This window comes from Dendrobates tinctorius, unplaced genomic scaffold (assembly GCF_039654945.1).
Source record: "Dendrobates tinctorius isolate UK_male_01 unplaced genomic scaffold, ASM3965494v1 ptg000035l, whole genome shotgun sequence".
Lineage (NCBI taxonomy): Eukaryota > Metazoa > Chordata > Amphibia > Anura > Dendrobatidae > Dendrobates > Dendrobates tinctorius.
The window spans coordinates 1201837-1222816 of record NW_027361703.1 but is presented as its reverse complement, the minus strand read 5'-3'; the positions used below and the strand labels follow the sequence as shown (position 1 = coordinate 1222816).

At 43.7% G+C, this 20980-nt stretch overlaps 1 protein-coding gene across 1 annotated transcript in view; it reads right to left on the bottom strand.

The window, feature by feature from the left end:
- Positions 1-20980, bottom strand: part of NTN4 (netrin 4) — a 324642-nt gene that overhangs the window by 174682 nt on the left and 128980 nt on the right. The window contains exon 3 of the mRNA XM_073573200.1: positions 8836-9114. Coding sequence (XP_073429301.1) covers positions 8836-9114 — 279 coding nt within the window. The remainder of the gene's footprint in view (positions 1-8835; positions 9115-20980) is intronic.

Sequence of the window (20980 nt, the reverse complement as noted above, 5' to 3'; positions counted from 1 at the left end):
CAAGCAGGCACGGTATATGAGGGAACAGGTAAAGACCTGTTCACACAGCGGGTACCAGTACTGATACAGGCAGGAAGGAGTGGAATATGAAGGAACAGGTTTGGACCTGTTCACACTGGAGGTGCAGGTATGGATACAGGCAGGAAGGAGTGGAATAGGCGGAGCCGCAGGAGTGCGGAGTAAGATGAACCACAAGCTCTGCGGAGAGAAGCTACAGCAAGAGGTACTGCAGCGGCAGCAGGAGTGGAGCAAAGCTGAACCACAAGGTCTGTGGAGAGAAGCTGCAGCAAGTGGTTCTGCAGCGGCAGCAGGAGTGGAGCAAAGCTGAACCACAAGGTCTGTGGAGAGAAGCTACAGCAAGTGGTTCTGCAGCGGCAGCAGGAGTGGAGCAAAGCTGAACCACAAGGTCTGTGGAGAGAAGCTGCAGCAAGAGGTTCTGCAACAGCAGAGCAAAGCTGAACCACAAGGTCTGTGGAGAGAAGCTGCAGCAAGTGGTTCTGCAGCGGCAGCAGGAGTGGAGCAAAGCTGAACCACAAGGTCTGTGGAGAGAAGCTGCAGCAAGAGGTTCTGCAACAGCAGAGCAAAGCTGAACCACAAGGTCTGTGGAGAGAAGCTGCAGCAAGAGGTTCTGCAGCAGCAGGAGAGGAGCAGGCAGAGCTACAAGGTTGCAGCGGCACAGACAGAGCTGCAAGGGTGCAGAGGCTCAGACAGGGAGGACACAAGGAAAGACACAGAAGGGAAGGAAGCCAAAGACAAGGAGGCAGGGGTAGGACAGAGTTCAGACAAGGTACAGGGACAAAGACTCAAGGACCAGGATATTCTGCCTCCTGGCAGGCAGAAGGTCAAGTAAACACAAAGCTAGGACCAAGACACAGAGACCAGGATATGCAGCCTCCTGGAGGGCAGATAAAGAACACAAAGCAAGGCTAAGAGTATTCCTACAGAAAAGGAGATACACAGAATAGGGCCTGGCTTCCTCAGCAGCAAGATACTGAGTATAGACATTGCACAGGCAAGGGTTAGTGGGTGTGGCGGAACTAAATAGTCAAGGGCTCAAGGTGATTGGTCAGGGACAGATTACACAGGTGCACCCTGACTGCATAAGAACCAGAGAGATGAGAGAATCTGTAGCAGGAGGGAATGGGTCACAGTGCTGAAGGCAGAAGACCGTTCCAGGAGAAGGAGGACAGAGTAGTGTCGCTTGCTCTTGGCGGTTAGTAGATCATTGGTGACTTTAGTATTGGCAGTTTCAGTTGAGTGCTGCAGTCGGAAGCCTAATTGTAAGCGGTCAAAGAGGGAGCAGGAGGAGAGGTGGGAGGACAGTTCAAGATGGACATGCTGTTCCAGTAGTTTTGAGGCATAAGGGAGAAGAGATATCGGGCGATAGCTAGACACAGACGATGGGTCAAGGGAGGTCTTTTTGAGGATGGGTGTGATCGAGGCATGTTTGAAGGATGAGGGGAACACACCATTTGTAAGTGAGAGGTTGAAGAGGTGTGAGAGTAGGGATGAAGACTGTGGCGAGGTTAGGGATGAGGTGGGACGGGAGCAGGTCAAGCTTGCAAGTGCTGAGGTGTGATCTTGATAGGAGGGTGGAGAGCTAATCTTCTGTCATGGTGGAGAAGTTGGTTTTGGAGGAACAGGGCTGAGCAGCTAAGAGGGGCATTGGGGGCTGCGGGTCAAAGCTTTCTCTGATCGTATCAATCTTCTGCTTAAAGAAAGAGGCAAAGTCTTCAGCGGTAATGAGAGGAGAAGGAGGTGGTGCTGGGGGACAGAGTAGAGAATTGAAAGTGTCGAAAAGCTGTTTAGGGTTGTGAGACAGGCAGGATATGAGAAATAAGTTTATTTTGCAGCAGGGAGCGTGGACTTGAAGCTGGTTGTATGAGGTTAAGTGTTAACTGTTTAAGGTTAACTGTTTGTATGAGGTTAAGTGCTCGGCAGAGCGGGATTTCTTCCATCTCCACTCAACAACCCTGGAAGCCCGTTTCAGTTCTTTGGTGAGGCTGGTCAGCCAGGGCTGCCTGTTGATTGTACGAGTATTGCTATGTGTGAGGGGGGCGGCCGAATCAAGTGCTGCTGTTATAGTAGTGTTATAAAAGGTGGCAGCAGAATCTGTGTTATTGTTCTACTAATCCATGCGACACCCTCGTTCTTCTGTAATAAAGAAAAAATAATAAATCAACAATTTACCATACCTGTTTGGCGTTCAGTCCCATGCCGTAATCCATATCTGGGCCATATACAGTTTACAACTAGGAGTGGTGCTAAATGTGACCGCCCCGGCTGTAACCTACTGATGGATGAATGAGAAGTTTCCGGCGCTTGCTTCAGTGACTAGCGCTGACATCACTGATGCTGAACTGCCTCATAGCCTGACCCACGGAGAACTCTTGAGTGTGGGAAAATGCCAGTTCATATGTCTGAAACTCTATGGCAGGTTTTGATTTATAAAAAAAAAAAAAAAAAAAAAAACCACAACAATCCTAGAAAAAAAATCTCAGGGGAACAGCAGGAATCAAACAAGAGTAAAAACTGTCCCCATTTGGTGACAGGTCACTTTTAAGGTGCGTTCCAATACTTTTCTCAGTATAGTGTATATGAGCTTGTTGTACCTCCAATTTCAAACACATGGCTAAACATAGAGTGCTGCTTCATTGTGCAGCTTATACCAGCCTCACTATTTTTTAGACTTTCCACAAAATTTTCAAGTGTAATCTGTTGAAATGTGTCCCAGGCATCCAATATAGTATATAATAGAGAGGTCAAGCAATGATGATTAATAGGGAAGAGCGGACCCGTGTAAATTCGGGTTCCAGTACTAGACCCAAAATTTATTCCAAAGTTCGGCTCGAGTACCAAACTCTACCCAAACTTAAACCAGAACCCAAACCCTATTGAAAACTTCCGATTTTGATCTGAGAAAACTCTCTCCCTCTTTTCCCAGACTTTCTCCAGATGCAAACTGTCCGGTACGAACCCCGAACTTCTAAGTTCGGGTTCGCTAATCTTTAATGATCAGAGGGCTTTGCACACACTCAATCTTCCAGTAGATCCCATAGATGGGGTAGAGATCAGGACTACTTGAGTTCCTCCACACCAAATATGTAAAACTATGTCTTTAAGAACTTTATTGCACAATAATGCTAGGGGGAGGGAAAAAAGCCTTTACAAACTGATGCTACAAAAATGGAAGAATACAACTGTCTAAGATGTCTTTGTATGTGGTAGTATCAATATTAACCATCAAGAAAATAGCTTAAATATTGAAAAACAGATCTATGCTAGATTTGTTGATCAACTTGCCAGAGAGCAAACACATCTTAACTGCTCTGCCAGATGGGAAACACATCTAAACCGCTCTAGAACCCACAGATAGCATGCTTTAGGGTATGTATCTCTTGGCAGAAAAAACAGCTGCAAAAATGCATGTTTTTACCACGTTTTTGGTGCATTTTTTACTGATTGGAGTGAAGTCAATGGTGAAAAATGCAGTGCAAAAACGGGCTTAGGTTTGACATGCTGCAGAATATTTTCTGCACCACATCTACAAGTCAAAAATAGGCAACATGTGCATGTCACTTCAGGTTTCTCATTCACTTTGCTGGCAGCAGGATTCCTTCAAATTTATCTAGAAAATCTGCAAGAAAAAAACGCATCAATAACACATCAAATCTGCAACGTGTGCACACAGTCAAACCACTCCAGCCGCCACTTGGAATTGTACACGGTTGTCTTATGATTGTGTGCAGCTGCTCGACCATATATCCATTTCATGAAACTCCCAACACACAGGCAGTTTGGAACTATAAGTACATGATTCAGAGGAGAGGTAACTGTTACATGCCATGCTCATCCACACTCAGCAGCATCACAAGGCCCAACGCTTTGTAGCGGAGCTATTATCCCTAGACGTTTCTACTTCACCATAGTACAACATTACTGACAGTTGACTTGAGTAGATCTTACAGAAAAGAAATTTCACAAACAGACTTCCAGAAAAGCTGGCATCCTCTAAACAGTACCGTATTTAATGGAAAGTTTTGGCTTTGTGTTCACAGATCAGTTTTTTAAAATGTGATGTGTTACTTTTTATGCTGATAACTCTGTAATGCTTTTACTAATCCAATTGAGTTTAAGATTGCCTCAATAAGGCACACAAAAAAACATTTATCAAGCAAAATGCACCAGAATACTGGAGTAATTTGTGCCATTAAACTTCCTTAACCCCTTAACGTCCAATGACGGACATAGTCCATCATTGGACGCCTCCCCCTGTATGGTGTGGGCTCCGGCGATGAGCCCGCACCTTTACCGGCACATGACAGCTGATCTGAACAGCTGACATTTGCCCGGAACAGCCAAGGGTGGAATCGCGATTCACCCGCGGCTGTTAACATGTTCAATGCCGCTGTCAATCTCTGACAGCAGCATTTAACCACGCACAGGAAGCGCGTCATTGCCTCCTCCCATCGGTGCCCGTGACACATGACCGTGGGTTGGCATGACAACCCGGGGTCAGCAGGAGTCAACTTTGGAATTTTTTTTTTACCACTTAAGTAAAAAATAACTTAGCCAGGTTTGGTGTCCGTGAACTCATAATGATCTGGAGAATCATAATGGCAGGTCAGTTTTAGCATTTAGTGAACATGGTAAAAAAAAAAAAATCCAAAAAACCATTGTGGAATTGCACTTTTTTTGTAATTTCACCGCATTTGGATTTTTTTCCCCGTTTTCTAGTACATGATATGGTAAAATTAATGGTGCCATTCAAAAGTACAACTCGTCCTGCAAAATCAAGCCCTCACATGGCCATATTGACGGAAAAGTAAAAAAGTTATGGCCGTGGGAAGAAGGGGAGCAAAAAATGGAAACACAAAAACGGAAATACCCCAGGTCCTTAAGGGGTTAAAGGTGTGCAAGTACAACAAAAAGCAAATGGGCTAAAAAGCACTAGCCAGCTCACCCACAACCACATGTGCACGGAACTCTATATTGAGTGGACGTGGAATAGCCAAAAGAGGAAAAGTGGGCGTTCCAGCTCCTTAAAATTAATTTATTATTAGACCATTTAAAAACAATATTCGGCAAAAATCCTCAAATATTGTGGATGTGCACTCAGGGCACTAAAAGTTTAGCGACGCGTTTCGATCTATAAGTAGATTTTTGTCACAGCCAACTCTAACTTTAGCCCCAACCCTAACCCTAACTTTAGCACCAACCCTAACCCTAACTTTAGCCCCTACCCTAACCATAGCCTTAACCCTAATGGGAAAATAGAAATAAATATATTTTTTTTTCATTTTTTTTATTTCTCTCTAACTAATGGGGTGATAAAGGGGGTTTGATTTACTATTTATAGCGGGTTTTTATGTTTGGCAGCTGTCACACACTAAAAGACTCTTTTTGTTGCAAAAAATAGTTTTTGCATCACCACATTTTGAGAGCTATAATTTTTCCATAATTTGCCTCACAGTTATGTGAGATCTTGTTTTTTGCGGGACGAGTTGACGTCTTATTGGTACCTGTGACGACTCCTGAAGTGGACCCTCTGGGTCGTGGCACCAACCCACCCAGGGCGGGCTGACCTAGTGAGGACCACCCCCTATACAGGGAGTGTCAGGGGCAAGCCCAAGGGGGTAAGGTACCACGACTGCTGGAACCAGGTGGCGAGCTCACAGGAGACACGAGAGAGTGTGTCTGTAGGATGCAACTGGGAGAGTGCAAAGCGTGGACACAGGAGTACACAGGGTACAAGGCAATACAGGGCAAGTGTGCGGAAGTACGGAGAGTTCAGGACAAGGCGTGTACACGGGAGTGCGCTAGATACAGGATAGTGCAAGCCGAGTACACGGGAGCAAATATGGCGCGCACAGACAAGCACGCCCGGGAGCGGGCAAAGCAGGGCGCATGCAAGGAAGCACGCTGGAGCACTGGGTTAGACATAGCGCGTGCTGGGAAGCACGGCTGAGTGTAAGGCATGCAGAAGGTGTGCCAAGAAGCACAACAGAGCACAGACCAGAGTGTAGGAACAGAGCATGTGCTAAGAAGCACGGCAAGACAGGGTACAGTAGCGGAGCACAAGGCAGAGTACAGGTACGGAGCACAAGGCAGAGGACCCGAGAACAGCGCACAGCCGAGTAAGGATCAAACAGACCAAGCCAGGAAGCACAACAATAATCAGGCACCTCCCATAGGAAGAGGTAGCCTGATATAGGGCATGAGCATTTGGACTTCCGGGTCAGGTCCTCCAGGAACATAGAGATGACAAGACTGGAGACAGAGCTGAAAAGAGCACGCGTGCGCACTAAGAAAGGAGCACAAGGCAGAGGACCCGAGAACAGCGCACAGCCGAGTAAGGATCAAACAGACCAAGCCAGGAAGCACAACAATAATCAGGCACCTCCCATAGGAAGATGTAGCCTGATATAGGGCATGAGCATTTGGACTTCCGGGTCAGGTCCTCCAGGAACATAGAGATGACAAGACTGGAGACAGAGTTGAGAAGAGCGTGCGTGCGCACTAAGAACATTGTGCAGCCATGGGACTAAGTATGAGAGGTGCGCGTGCGCACCCGACTGGACCCTCAGAGCGGCACCGGAAGCGGAGACGTCGGGCAAGGAGTCCCACCCCCAGGTGAGAGCGGCGTGACAGTACCATTTTCGGGCACATGACATTTTTTGATCGCTTTTTATTATGATTTTTGGGAGGCAGAATGAAATAAAAACAGCAATTCATGAATTTCCTTTGGGGGAGGGCGTTTACACTGTTCCGCGTGTGGTACAATTGATAAAGCAATTTTATAGTTTTATTCTTCGGGTTAGTACGATTACTGCGATACCTCATTTATATCATTTTTTATGTTTTGGCGCTTTTATACAATAAAAACTATTTTATATAAAAAATAATTATTTTTGCATCGCTTTATTCTGAGAGCTATAACTTTTTTATTTTTTTGCTGATGACGCTGAATGGCGGCTCGTTTTTTGCGGGATAAGATGACATTTTCAGCGGTACCATGTTTATATCCGTCTTTTTGATTGCGTGTTATTCCACTTTTTTATGATGATAAAGCATTGTTTTTTGCCTCGTTTGCTTTTTATTTTTTAACGGTGTTCACTGAAGGGGTTAACTAGTGGGATAGTTTTATAGGGCGGATCGTTACGGACACGGCGATACTAAATATGTGTACTTTTGTTTTTTGTTTATTTATTTACATAAAGAAATGTATTTATTGGAACAATATATATATTTTTTCTTTATTTAGGAATTTTTAAAAAAAATCTTTTTACACAGTATAATTCTTTTTTATTTTGCCCAGGGTGGGACATCACTATACCGTGTCAGATCGCTGATCTGATACTTTGCAGAGCACTGTGTCAGATCAGCGATCTGACAGGCAGTGCAGGAGGCTTCTCAGTGCCTGCTCTCAGCAGTAAAACGGACCTGGCAATATGATTCTCTACGTCAGTACGAGTACCAAAAATGTATAGGTTCTTTTTTTAATTTAAGTGGTTAAAAGAAATTCAGAAATTTGTAAGAAAAAAAAAAACAATGTTGCTTTTGTCACCATTTTCCAAGACCTGTAACATTTTAATTTTTCTGGATCTGGGGCTGTGTGATGGCTTATTCTTGTGCCCTGAGCTGACATTTTGACTGATAACATTTTGGTTAGATACAATGTTTTGATCGCCTCTTATTGCATGTTAATGCAAATGTTGCGGTGAACAAAAATAACATAATTTTGGCGATGTGATTTAAGTAAGTAATACTAATGAAAAACAATTCAATTAAAGATACATAAACTTTGTAGAAAAAGAGCATATTAGAGAAGAAGAGTCTCAGAAGAAAAGATGATCAGATGATTACCAATCTGTGAATAAATGAGTCTAAGAATTGTAGAAAAATGTCAGATTAATGTTCCTCAAGGTAAAATTGACCGTAAAGACTACTAGTATCTCATCATTTACAGTGACATGTAAAAGTTTTGGCACCGCTGGTCAAAATAACTAATTGTGAATAGTTAAGCATGTTGAAGATGAAATGATTTCTAAAAGGCTTCAAGTTAAAGATGACACATTTCCTTTGTATTTTAGGCTATCTATACATTATACACCTATACCCATTTCACGGGTAGAGAGAAGAATGGATTCAATGAAATTTTACCACATTCTTGATGCAAACATAACACCATCTGTAAAAAAAAAGCTGAAGTTGAAAAGAGGATTGCTTGACATATGTCAAAATCCACAATAGACTACCTCAAAAGGCGCAAGATGAAAACTTTACAATGGCCCTCACAGTCCCCTCATCTGAACATCTGTGGCTAGACCAAAACTCAATTAAAATTGACCCATGACTGTGGAGCAGCTATGGTTCTACATCAGAAAAGAATGGGAGAATATTCCTCTCACAAGACTCAAGCAACTGGTCTTACCACTTCCCTTATGTTTCCTGTTTTAAAAAGAAGATGCTACACAATGGCAGATATGGCGCTTTAACAACTTTTTTGAGATGTGTTGCTACCATCAGTTTGAAAATTAGTTGATTTTTTAAAATGAAATGGAAAAATATCTAACTTGAACTTTCTCATCTGTGTTATATGTTCTGTTGTGAAGAAAAAAATAAAAATAAAAATTTAGGCGATTACAAGAGGTTTCCAAATCATTGCTTTCTTGTTTTATTTCCATTTTACAGTGTCCCAACATTTTTTAGAATTGAGGTTATACGACATAAAATATAGTTACAAATAATTGCACAAATCAAAGTAGTAACTACTAGACTCTGTTATCAGTTATATCCTGACTTGTATTCTATTGCACAATCATTTATACTCACCATCTGGAGTTTGCTGGTTGTCTGGACTTGTTGAAATCCATCTATAGGAACACAGTGATCTGCATGTCCGTTGCAAAAGCAGCTTCCTTTAACAATGAAGTCATAAACAGCATAGTGTGCTAGTGACTGTGGCTTAATATCCCAGCTCTTATTCTGACATGGACAGCTTTGTTGCTTCAGCAGCTGTACACGTAGGTTAGTAATCTTCAGCAAATCTTGAGCCTTCTCGCTATAGGGGTCCACAGCTGTATAAGGTGGTGGTATTGCTCTGTAAATAACCTGCAGTGATATATAGATACACAAGACTTGGTAAGACTAAACATAACACTAGGTAGAAAGTACTGATTATACTTGACATTGTGTTGCAATTATATCTGTTTATATTGGTGACACACACCTCTAGTCAGAATGTGTCCAGAATGTTGCAAATCAAATCTTTACCATCACGTTACTGCCCACTCTAGCCACCAACACTAAAGAACCCTAATGGCGTGTGGTGCGAACGCTGTGAGGTTTCAGAAATCCACAGACATAAAGTGACTGCAAACGTTTAGCAAAAGACTGGACAATCCCCTCAAAAGCTCTTCTACCAAGATAATCTCCCCTGTAGAAAAAAGAATAACATGGTTCAGAATCAGTAAAACTCAAACTGACCGGCATTTCTGTCCATAAAATGGCTGCTGATGATGGAGGATGTGACCAGACCTGTCCGTCAACCTCCTCCAAATGTAAAAAAACACCACATATGGAAAAGCTGCTTTTCTATTGGATGAAACTGATGGACTGGTCTGGTCACATACTCCTTCTCCATAAGCCATTTTATGGACAGACATGCTTGTCAGTTTGTGAAGAACAGTAACAAGAGAAAGTGGCCAACCCGTTTAAGCGTGTTTCTAGATGTGTTAAGCATACACAATTATGAAGCACATATCTGACCATGGCCATGTCTGGAGAGATGCTCTGCCATCTGTCTCTTCCCCTATGTACAGCACTCGCACTTTTTTCACAATGCTAAACTGCATAGATCCATTCAGTCCCATCATCCAACACAAGGGACGCTCTCACAAATCACTTAACCATATGCTCACTCTTTCTATCCTCCTTCTCCTAGTCGTAAATCTCAATAATATTTCCTTCATGCCTTCTGTCTCTTCTACCTATGCCCTTTGTAATTCTCGCTCAGTGTGTAATAAACTCTCCTTCATCCATGACTTCTTCCTTTCTGAGTCTCTTAACCTTCTGGCTCTTACTGAAACCTGGATCCAGCAGTCAGATACCACCGCTGCTGCTCTCTCATATGGTGGACTACATTTCTTTTATACTCCAAAATTGGACAACAAACTAGGAGGAGGAGTTGGTCAGTGTAGCAATATGTTGTATGTTGATGTGGCCTCTAGGGGTCTCAGTACATTTATATGTGTACTATAGTCATGTTTGAAACTTGTTGGTTGTTGTGAAAGAGAAATCTTGTAATGGAGGATTGCACATCATGAAATAAACAGCCTGGAGGTACCCACAGAGTGTGATTCATGACAGGAAACAACTAACAGAAAAGTCAGCTCCCATCATTCACATGTACCTTTTCAGATTCTCCCCCCTCCCACCCCCCAAGTACCAGTATCCTCACTTATCTTCCTTTCGTTTGAGGTATATGCTGTCGGACTCTACATCCCCTTCCCCATGTGAATGGTGGTTGTGTATCGTCATCCGGGTATTTGTCAGTTCCTGGATCACTTTGCCACCTGGCTTCCATATTTTCTCTCCTGTGACATCCCCACCCTCATCATGGGAGACTTTAATATCGCCATCGGTTTTGCCCTCTCCCTCTCACCTTTTATCTTTAACCTCCTCCTATGGCCTTTCACAGCCTACTAACTCTCCTACGTATTTAGACAGAAACTCCCTGGACCACAACTCCCACTCTCTGACCACAACCTTCTTTCATTTTCTGTCAAGAACTGTCATCTCACTCAGAACACCCCCCCACTTTCCACATTTACAGAAATATAACCATTAACACCCAGAAACTTATGAAGAATCTGCAGTTATCATTGGCCCCAGTCTCTTCCCTCCCATGTCCTGACTCTGCACTGAAACATAATGAAACACTGCAAAGTGCCCTGGACGAGGCTGCACCTCCTATACATAGAACAACTTGGAACAAATGGCGACAACTCTGGCACATGCTGCAAACACACTTCCTACAGCGGTGCTCCAGGTGCGCTGAACGTCTGTGGAGAAAATCTAATCTGCCCGAAGATTTCATCCATTACAAGTTTATGCTTAAAACATACAACTCTGCCCTTCACCTCTTCAAACTAACCTATTTCAACACCCTCATAACCTCACTGTTAGTGATGAGCAAGTACACTCATTGCTCGAGTTTTCCTGAGCATGCTTGGATGTCTTCTGAGTATTTTGGCATGTTCAGAGATTTAGTTTCTGTTGACGCAGCTACATGATTTGTGGTTGCTGGACAGCCTGAATACATTTGAGGAATGCCTGTTTGTTAGAGAATCTCCACATGTATTCAAATTGTCCAGCAGCCACAAATTATGCAGCTGCGTCGAAAGAAACTAATTCTCTGAGCACGCCAAAATGCTCAGAGGACACCCAAGCATGCATGGGAAAACCCGAGCAACGAGTATACTCACTCATCACTACCCACTATCCAACAATCCTAAACGTCTCTTTGACACTTTTCATTCCCTACTCAATCCAAGAGTGCAGGCCCCAACCACGAATCTCCGCCCTGATGATCCGGCCAATTATTTAAAAGAAAAAATTGACCATATCTGACAGGAAATTTTCTCTGAATCCTCTCATACCATGCACTGTCCTCCCTCCCCCACCGCATCTACTTGGAGCTCACTCTTTGTCTTTGAACCAGTCATGGAAGAAGTGATCAGGCTTCTTGCATCTTCCTGCCCTACTACTTGCACTAGTGACCCTATTCCCACACATCTCCTCCAGTCTCTTTCCCCTGCTGTCACCATTCACCTAACAAAAATTTTCAACCTCTCTCTTGTGGTATCTTTCCCTCCTCATTTAAACATGCCTTCATACACCCATTACTTAAAAAAACATTCTTCCACCAAAACTGTGCTGCTAACTATAGACCCGTCTCTAATCTTCCTTTCAACTCTAAACTCCTGGAACGCTTGGTTCACGCGAGTCTAATCCGCTATCTCTCAGATCACTCTCTTCTTGACTTTCTTCAATTCAGTTTCCGCTCTTTACACGCTACTGAAACTGCCATCACTAAAGTCTCCAATGATCTACTAACAGCTAAATCTAAAGGTCACTATTCCATGCTAATTATCCTGGATCTCTATGCAGCATTCGACACTGTGGATCATCAGCTCCACCTTACTATGCTCTGCTCCTTCGGCCTCAAGGACACCATTCTCTGCTGGCTCTCCTCCTACCTCTCTGACCACTCCTTTACTGTATCTTGCTGGCTCCTCCTCTTCCCTTTACTGTTGGAGTTCCTCAAGGATCAGTCCTAGGCCCCCTCCTCTTCTCCTTGTATACTGCCCCTATTGAACAAACAATCAGTAGATTAGGTTTTCAGTACCATCTCTATGCTGATGACACCCAATTATACACTTCTACTCCTGGCATCACGCCTGCATTATTACAAAACACCAGTAATTGTCTTACCACTGTCTCCAACATGTCCTTCCTCTATCTTAAACTGAACTTGTCAAAAACTGAACTCCTTGTGTTCCCTCCCTCCACTAACCTACCTATGCCCAACATTGCCATTTCTGTGTGTAGTTCTACGATTAATCCCCAGCAACATGCCCGCTGTCTTGGGGTCATACTTAGAATCATAGAATCATAGAATCGTAGAGTTGGAAGGGACCTCCTGGGCCATCTGGTCCAACCCCCTGCTCAAAGCAGGATTCGCTAAATCATCCCAGTCAGATGTCTGTCCAGCCTCTGTGTGAAGACTTCCATTGAAGGAGAACTCACCACTTCTCGTGGCAGCCTGTTCCACTCATTGATCACTCTAACTGTCAAAAAGTTTTTTCTAATATCTAATCTGTGTCTCCTCCCATTCAGTTTCATCCCATTGCTTCTAGTCTTTCCTTGTGCAAATGAGAATAAAGTTGATCCTTCTACAATGTGACAGCCCTTTAGATATTTGTAGACAGCTATTAAGTCTCCTCTCAGTCTTCTCTTTTGCAAACTAAACATTCCCAAATCCTGCAACCTTTCCTCATAAGACAGGGTTTGCAGACCGGTCACCATTCTGGTCGCTCTTTTCTGAACTTGCTCTAGTTTGTTGATGTCTTTTTTAAAATGTGGTGCCCAAAACTGGACACAATATTCCAGATGAGGTCTGACCAAAGAGGAGTAGAGGGAAATAATGACTTCACGTGATCTAGACTGTATACTTCTGTTAATACATCCTAGAATTGCATTTGCCTTTTTTGCTGCTGCATCACACTGTTGACTCATATTCAGTCTGTGATCTATTAGTATACCAAAGTCTTTTTCACATGTGCTGTCACTTAGCCCTATTCCTCCCATTCTATATATGCTTTTTTCATTTTTATTGCCCAGATGTAGTACTTTGCATTTCTCCCTGTTAAAAACCATTCTGTTAGTTGCTGCCCACTTCTCCAGTTTATTTAAATCTTTTTGAATCCTCTCTCTCTCTTCTCTAGTATTAGCTATCCCTCCTAGCTTTGTGTCATCAGCAAATTTAATCAGTTTACCCTCAGTTCCTTAATCTAAATCGTTGATAAAGATGTTGAACAATACAGGGCCCAGGACAGAGCCCTGTGGTACCCCACTTGAGACATTCTTCCAACTGGATGTGCAGCCATTTACGACCACTCTTTGGGTCCGATCACTAAGCCAGTTATGAATCCACCTAACAGTTGCCTTGTCCATTCCATACTTAGTCATTTTTTCAATAAGGATTGTATGAGAGACTTTGTCAAATGCTTTGCTGAAGTCAAGATATACTATATCTACAGCATTTCCTTGATCCACCCAATCAGTGATACCGTCATAGAAGGAAATTAAGTTAGTCTGACATGACTTATTAGTTACAAACCCATGCTGACTCTGTTTAATCACTTCATTCTTATCCAGGTATTGACATACATGTTGTTTAATAATTTGTTCAAAGATCTTTCCTGGTATAGAAGTCAGACTCACTGGCCTATAGTTGCCTGGGTCCACCTTCTTCCCCTTTTTGAAGATAGGAAAAACATTTGCTCTTCTCCAGTCTTCTGGCACTTCTCCTGTTCTCCAAGAATTTTCAAAGATTATGGAGAGGGGTTCAAAAATTTCTTATGCTATCTCCTTCAGTACTCTGGGGTGTAATTCATCTGGACCTGGAGACTTGAATTCATTTAGGTTAGCTAAGTGTTTCCTCACTATCTTTCTGTTTATAGATATCCTGGATTCTTCTATTCCCTTAATAGGACAGTGAATAACAGTTGATGTTACATTTCCTTTCTGAGAGAAAACAGATGCAAAATAGGAATTTAAAAGTTCAGCCTTCTCAACATCCTGTCTTACCATTTCATCATTTTCATCCTGTAAAAATCCTATAGCATCTTTGACTTTTCTTTTACTTTTGACATATCCCCAAAATCCTTTATTATTGCTTTTGACATCTCTTGCAAGCCTCAATTCATTTTCAGCTTTAGCTAATCTGATTTGTGCCCTGCAGGTTCTGCAGACAGCATTATATTCTTCTTTAGATATGCCTCCCTCTTTCCATTTTATAAACATTTTTTTCTTCCTTTTTAGCATGTGCTTAAGTTCTGTGTTCATCCATCCTGGTTTCCTTAAATGCTTCCTATTCTTCCCTCTTTTCGGAATTGTTAACAACTGTGCTTTGAGAATTTCATTTTTCAAGATTTCCCATCCTTCCTGGACATTTTTGTCTTTAAGGATATCCAGCCATTGGATCCCTCCAATTCTCTTTCTGAATCCCTTAAAATCTGCCTTTCTGAAATCTAACCTTGACGTCTGAGTCTTCACAGGTCTTCCGCCTCTAGTTATCCAAAATTCTAAAATAGCATGGTGGCTACCTCCTAGGGTCCCAGCCACTTTTACCTCCTCAACCATTTCCTCCCTGTTTATAAGGATTAGATCCAAGGTAGCAGTTCCCCTTGTTTTCTCCCTTACCTTTTGGAAGATAAAGTTGTCAGCAAGAGAGGATAAGAATTTCCTTGACCTGTTAGTTTTGCCTGAGAGAGATTCCCAACAAATGTCTGGATAGTTGAAATCTCCCATGACAACTATGTCATATTTTTTGGAGAACTTGGCCATTTGATGCATAAAGAGTTCATCCATATCTTCAGCTTGCACAGGCGGCCTGTAGTAAATGCCTACAATGGTGTCCTTTCCATTGTTCTGTCCTTGTATTCTTACCCAAACAGTTTCCACAGAACTCCCAGTCTCTGAAGCTTCAATCTCTGTGCAGATATACGCGTTTCTAACATACAATGCGACACCCCCTCCTCGTTTATCAAGTCTGTTTCTTGCAAATAAGTTGTATCCTTCTAGTCTTGTATTCCAATCATGTGTATTGTCCCACCAAGTTTCAGTGATTCCAATGACATCATATTTCTTTTCCTGTGTTAGTAGTTCCAATTCTCCTTGTTTGTTGCCCATGCTTTGTGCATTAGTATAGAAACATTTTAGTTTGTGATTGGTTTCTCTTTCTCCAATATTTTTATTAATTAGATTCTTTCGTCTTTGTTCTTCCTTTCCACTTCTAATAGCAGAGTTCTCAATAGCATTTGTCAGGTGTAAGGCTTTTTCTGGTCTTTTGCTTCCCTTCCCATGTTGTTCTAGTTTAAAGCTCTCCTTACAAGTGTAGCAAGGCGACTTCCAAATACATGCTTTCCAGTCTTCGTAAGGTGCACCCCATCTCTAGCAAGTAGTCCATCGTATAAGTAGTTCACTCTGTGAACCAGAAATCCAAATTGTTGCTGACGGCACCATCGACGTAGCCAGTTGTTCACCTGCAGAATCTTATTCCACCTCCTTGTTCCATGGCCATCCACTGGGAGGATGGAAGAGAAGACCACCTGCGCTCCCAGTTCTTTCACTTTCTTGCCTAAGTCTTCAAAGTCTCTGCAGATGGTTTCCAGTTCGTTTCTTGCGGTGTCATTTGTCCCCACATGTAGTAGCAGGAATGGGTAGTCATCTGTAGGTCTGAAGAGTCCTGATATCCTGTCAGACACATCTTTAATTTTTGCACCTGGAAGACAGCACATTTCTCTTGAAGTTATATCCGGTCTGCAGATAGCGGCCTCTGTTCCTCTCAACAGGGAATCCCCCATGACCACCACTCTCCGTTTCTTCTTCACAACTTTTTTCTTTCTCCATCCAGGAAGACTCTGAAGGCGTACAAGGTTGCTGTTTGTTGGCAAAGTCTTATCCTGATGTATTTCTTCATCGTTTTCCTGCGTGAGAGCCTGGTACTGGTTTCTGAGCAGTATGGGTGCTGACTGCCTCCTGATCCTCCTGCTTCTCTGGGTCACATGTCTCCATTCCTCTGTTTCTTCAGGTGCACTTTGAATTTCTTCTCTTTCTGTAACATGAAGAGATAATTCTGCTCTGTCCAAGAACTTTTCACCTTCCTTAATGATCTTCAACGTAGCTAACCTCTCTTCGAGATTTTGCAACTTTTCCTCCAACAGGGTCACAAGCTTGCATTTGTGGCATGTGAAGTTTAGCTTTTCCACTGGTAAATCTGTGAACATGTAGCAAGAAATGCAGCTCACCAAATGGCTCCTGGCCTCTTCCATCTTGAGATTTCTTAAAAACGATGAAAGATGAGCCAAAATTCCGATTTCCTCTTTTCAGCTGCAACGGCCAAAACCCAGTGATCGTTGAGCTCGTGGAGACTCTTCACTTATCCCAGAAGGCACTGGGAATATGCAAATGATCTCCTCAAGACTCTTCCCCTGGTTTTCCGATTTCCTCTTTTCAGCTGCAACGGCCAAAACCCAGTGATCGTTGAGCTCGCGGAGACTCTTCACTTATCCCAGAAGGCACTGGGAATATGCAAATGATTTCCTCAAGACTCTTCCCATGGTTTTCCCCTAAGAGCTTTCATTCACCCCCCCCCCCACATACGATCACTGGCTCGCTCTTGTTGTCTAAACCTCAAAAACATTTCTAGAATTCAACCTTTTCTTACGTTCGACTCTGCAAAAACTTTTACTGCTGCTCTTATTCATTCTTGTCTAGTCTATTGTAACTCTCTACTAATCGATCTCCCTCTTACCAAACTCTCCCCTCTCCAATCTGCCTTAAATGTTGAAGTCAGAATCATATTCCTCACCAACCGTTACACCGAAGCCTGTTATGAATGGGTCACCGAGGAGGAAAAAACCTAAACATGCTAAGCCCAGAAAAACCAGAGAGGTTGGTAACTATGCAGATTGCAGATCCCTGATCCTTTCACACAACTAGCAGCAGCCGTGGAGCGTGCCTACGATGAACCTAGATGCCTCGTCACGGCCGGAGGACTAAATAAGCCTAAAGCAAGAAAAGGGAAAACTAACTGCCCCAGAGCAAACCCCAAAGGAATAGACAGCCCCCACACATGTATTGACAGTGAAACAAGATGAAAACACAAACACAGGTAGGAAAATAGGCTGAGCAAATGATGGGGCCCAAGCTAACTAGACAGGAGAGGAAAGGAAAGACACTGTCTGCAATCTGCCCAAAACCCTACAAAATAATGTCCAACACTTCTGATAGCAAAATTAACCCTGAAGTTACTAGACTTCTCCCACTATATCAGCACTCTGAAATATTCTGAGACAGAGCAAAAAGAGACCAAACTAGTAAGGGACAAAAAGCAAATTGGCAAAATACTGATAAATAAGAGTGGAAATTCAGCACAGCCCCCAGCCGGGGCTGGCTGAACACACAAGAAAACTGAATAGACCAACAAAATCAAGTGTGAACATTAGCAGAAAAACTTAGCTTTAGATGACTGGAAAAGAGCAGAAAACAAAGAGCTGACAAGCCAGAATGAATCACCAGCAACTGAATAGGGCGTCGGCTGTCTTAAATCCAATCTGAGATTCCTGAGGTCCAATCGTCATCCTCATTCTCAGGTGGCAGATCTCCACCGATCAAATCAGCCTCACTACCTCCTGTTACCACCAGAGGGAGTCTGGAAGGAGAACTCACAACTGATGAACCAGAGAATGAACTCACAACAGATGCCTCTACCTTGTGCCAGTCATTGCACTGGTTACCCATCCACTCCATAGTTCAATATAAACTTATCACTCTCACCCACAAAACGCTCCATGGCTCATCACCTATGGTTAACATCCTCAATAATCAGAACCTACCACTCCCACCTCCAAGACTTCTCGCGTGCTGCGCCAATTCTTTAGAATGCACTACTCAGGACAATTCAATTAATCCCCAATACCCACAGTTTTAAGTGTGCCCTAAAAACTCATTTCTTCAGACTGGTCTACCACCTCAGCATGTTTATATAACTATCCCTGTGTTGCCTATTCAAAATTTTCTTCATAACCAGGACCCTTGTATCATGTTCTCACACTTTTTATGCATTTAAAGGGAATCTGTCACCTACTTTTGGCGGGCTATTTAAATGAGGTCGGTCCTGTCCGATGGGCGGTGTTTCCGATCTTTGCCGCCTCCCCATCCTTGGCCGCTGTCCGCAGTTTTTTCATAAATAGGAGTAGGTGTCCACCATTTTTCGCGTGTGCGCTAAGTATTCTTGGCTTGCGCAAGCGCAGTATGCTTTGCCCAACTGCGGGCAAAGCCAAAAAGCCTCACTGCGCATGCGCCGGTAAACTAGACCCCGGAACACAGCAAAATACTTCCGGGGCTTAGTTAACCGGCACATGCGCAGTCAGACTTTTGGGCTTTGCCCGCAGTTGGGCAAAGCATACTGCGTGTGCGCGAGACAAGAATGCTTAGCGCACGCGCGAAAAATGGCGGACACCTACTCCTATTCATGAAAAAACTGCGGACGGCGGCCAAGGATGGGGAGGCGGCAAAGATCGGAAACACCACCCATCGGACCGGACCAACCTCCTTTAAATAGCCCGCCAAAAGTAGGTGACAGATTCCCTTTAATAGCCCTCTGTGTCTGTACTCTTACACATTCTGGTTGGCAACCGGTTCATGCACCATTACATGAACACCCGATTTATTATATTTTGACTAGTCAGAACAATGACAGCAATTGTTACCATCCACCTTTCGTGTCTCCCCTGTTTCTTAGATTGCAAGTTTGCAATCAGGGCCCTCACTCCTCTTGGTAACTGTTGTTTTATGTGATTATTGTTATTTTGTAATGTCTTTTATTGTCTGTACAAGTCCCCTTTAAAATGTAAAGTACTGCTGAATATGTTGGCGCTATAGCAATAAAATTATTGTTATTATTTGTACAGCATGGGGTCTATTATAACAAAAAAAAAACCTGCATTGTACATTTCTTTAGGCCGGGGTCACACTTGCGTGTGCAATGCGAGAAACTCGTGCAAGTCTTTCGCATCAATACCCGACACTGCGCCGGCACTCGTGACCGGAGTGTGCATCTGCATATATTTCTATGTAGCCACACACTCCGGTCCCGACTGCCGGCGGCAGTGCCGGGTATTGATGCGCGAGTTTCTTGCATTGCACACGCAAGTGTGACCCTGGCCTTATGCTGCACTCCTGCTGACATCAATAGAAGCAAGTGATACACAAAATAGCCTTTTCTAGCGACAGCTTTCATCAGCCATTGCAGACATACTTGCTCTGCTGGGAGTTCAGGTCAGTAAATGCTGCAGGTTGGACACTGCGTACTTGCGCAGCATCCAGATGTTACAGCATAGTGGATGGGATTTCAAGAAATCCCATGTCCACTATGCGTCCAGAAATGTCTGCAGCTCACCTGTGGAAACGGACATGTGGAGAGTCATTCCAGACCACGGCATGTCTATTCATCTTGCTGAGACGCTTGCCTCCGCGAGATAAATTTCACCAGTACAATGTATTGGACGCGGTGATTTTGCACGGTTCAATGAACACATGCGTATTCACCTGTATTCAATAGCCGGCAGCGCTTTGGACACAGCGGACATGTGCTGCGTCCAAAGCGCTTCCAATTACTGAACGTCAGCATATAGTGTATCCTTACAGGCAATCTAGAGTAGCCAAACAGTCGATACACCAACATAAACTAGACATCAGCAGCCCCCTCTACATTATAGTATTAGTCCAATATTTTCTTTATAAGGGTCAGAGATTTTTTTTTAGAATACTGTAGGATAAAGGGAACCTGTCACCCCCTCCAGGCGTTTTTAAGTAACAGAGCCACCTTGTGCAGCACTAATGCTGCATTCTGTCAAGGTGGCTCTTTTACTTAGCGTCCCTTCCACTGCAGAAATAATCGTTTTTAAAATTGGTCAGACATACCTGAAGTTTGTCAGCGGGGCAGGTCTTCCCCCCCCCTGACAGAGACGCCTCACATCCGTCAGTCATGTCCTGCTTTTGAATTTGGCGCCGCATCCTCAGGGTTCATTTCTTTTTCTCGTGCCTGCCTGTAATATTCTGACATCACCACAGGTCCTGCCTCACCGCTGCCCTGCTCAGCTCCGCCCCTACTGGTCACATGGTGCTGACGTCATCACAGATCTTTCTGCACCACTGCTATGCTGAGCTCTGCCCCTCCTGGTCACATAGTGCTGACATCATCACAAGTCCTTCTGCACCACTGCTATGCTGAACTCCGCCCCTCCTGGTCACATGGTGCTGACATCATCATCACAGGTCTTTCTGCACCACTGCTATGCTAAGCTCAGCTCCTCCTGGTCACATGGTGCTGACGTCATCACAGGTCCTGCTTGCACCACTACTCTGCCGAGCTCAGGAGCGAGAAAAAGAAATGGGCTGAGGAGGTGGCGCCAAATTCAAAAGCAGGACATGACTGACGTATGTGAGGCGTTTCTGTCAGGGGGGAAAGACCTGCCCCCTGACAAACTTCAGGTATGTCTGCCCAATTTTAAAAACGATTATTTCTGCGGTGGAAGAGACGCTAAATAAGAGCCACCCTGACAGAATGCAGCATTAGTGCTGCACAAGGTGGCTCTTTTACTTAAAAACGCCTGGAGGGGGTGAC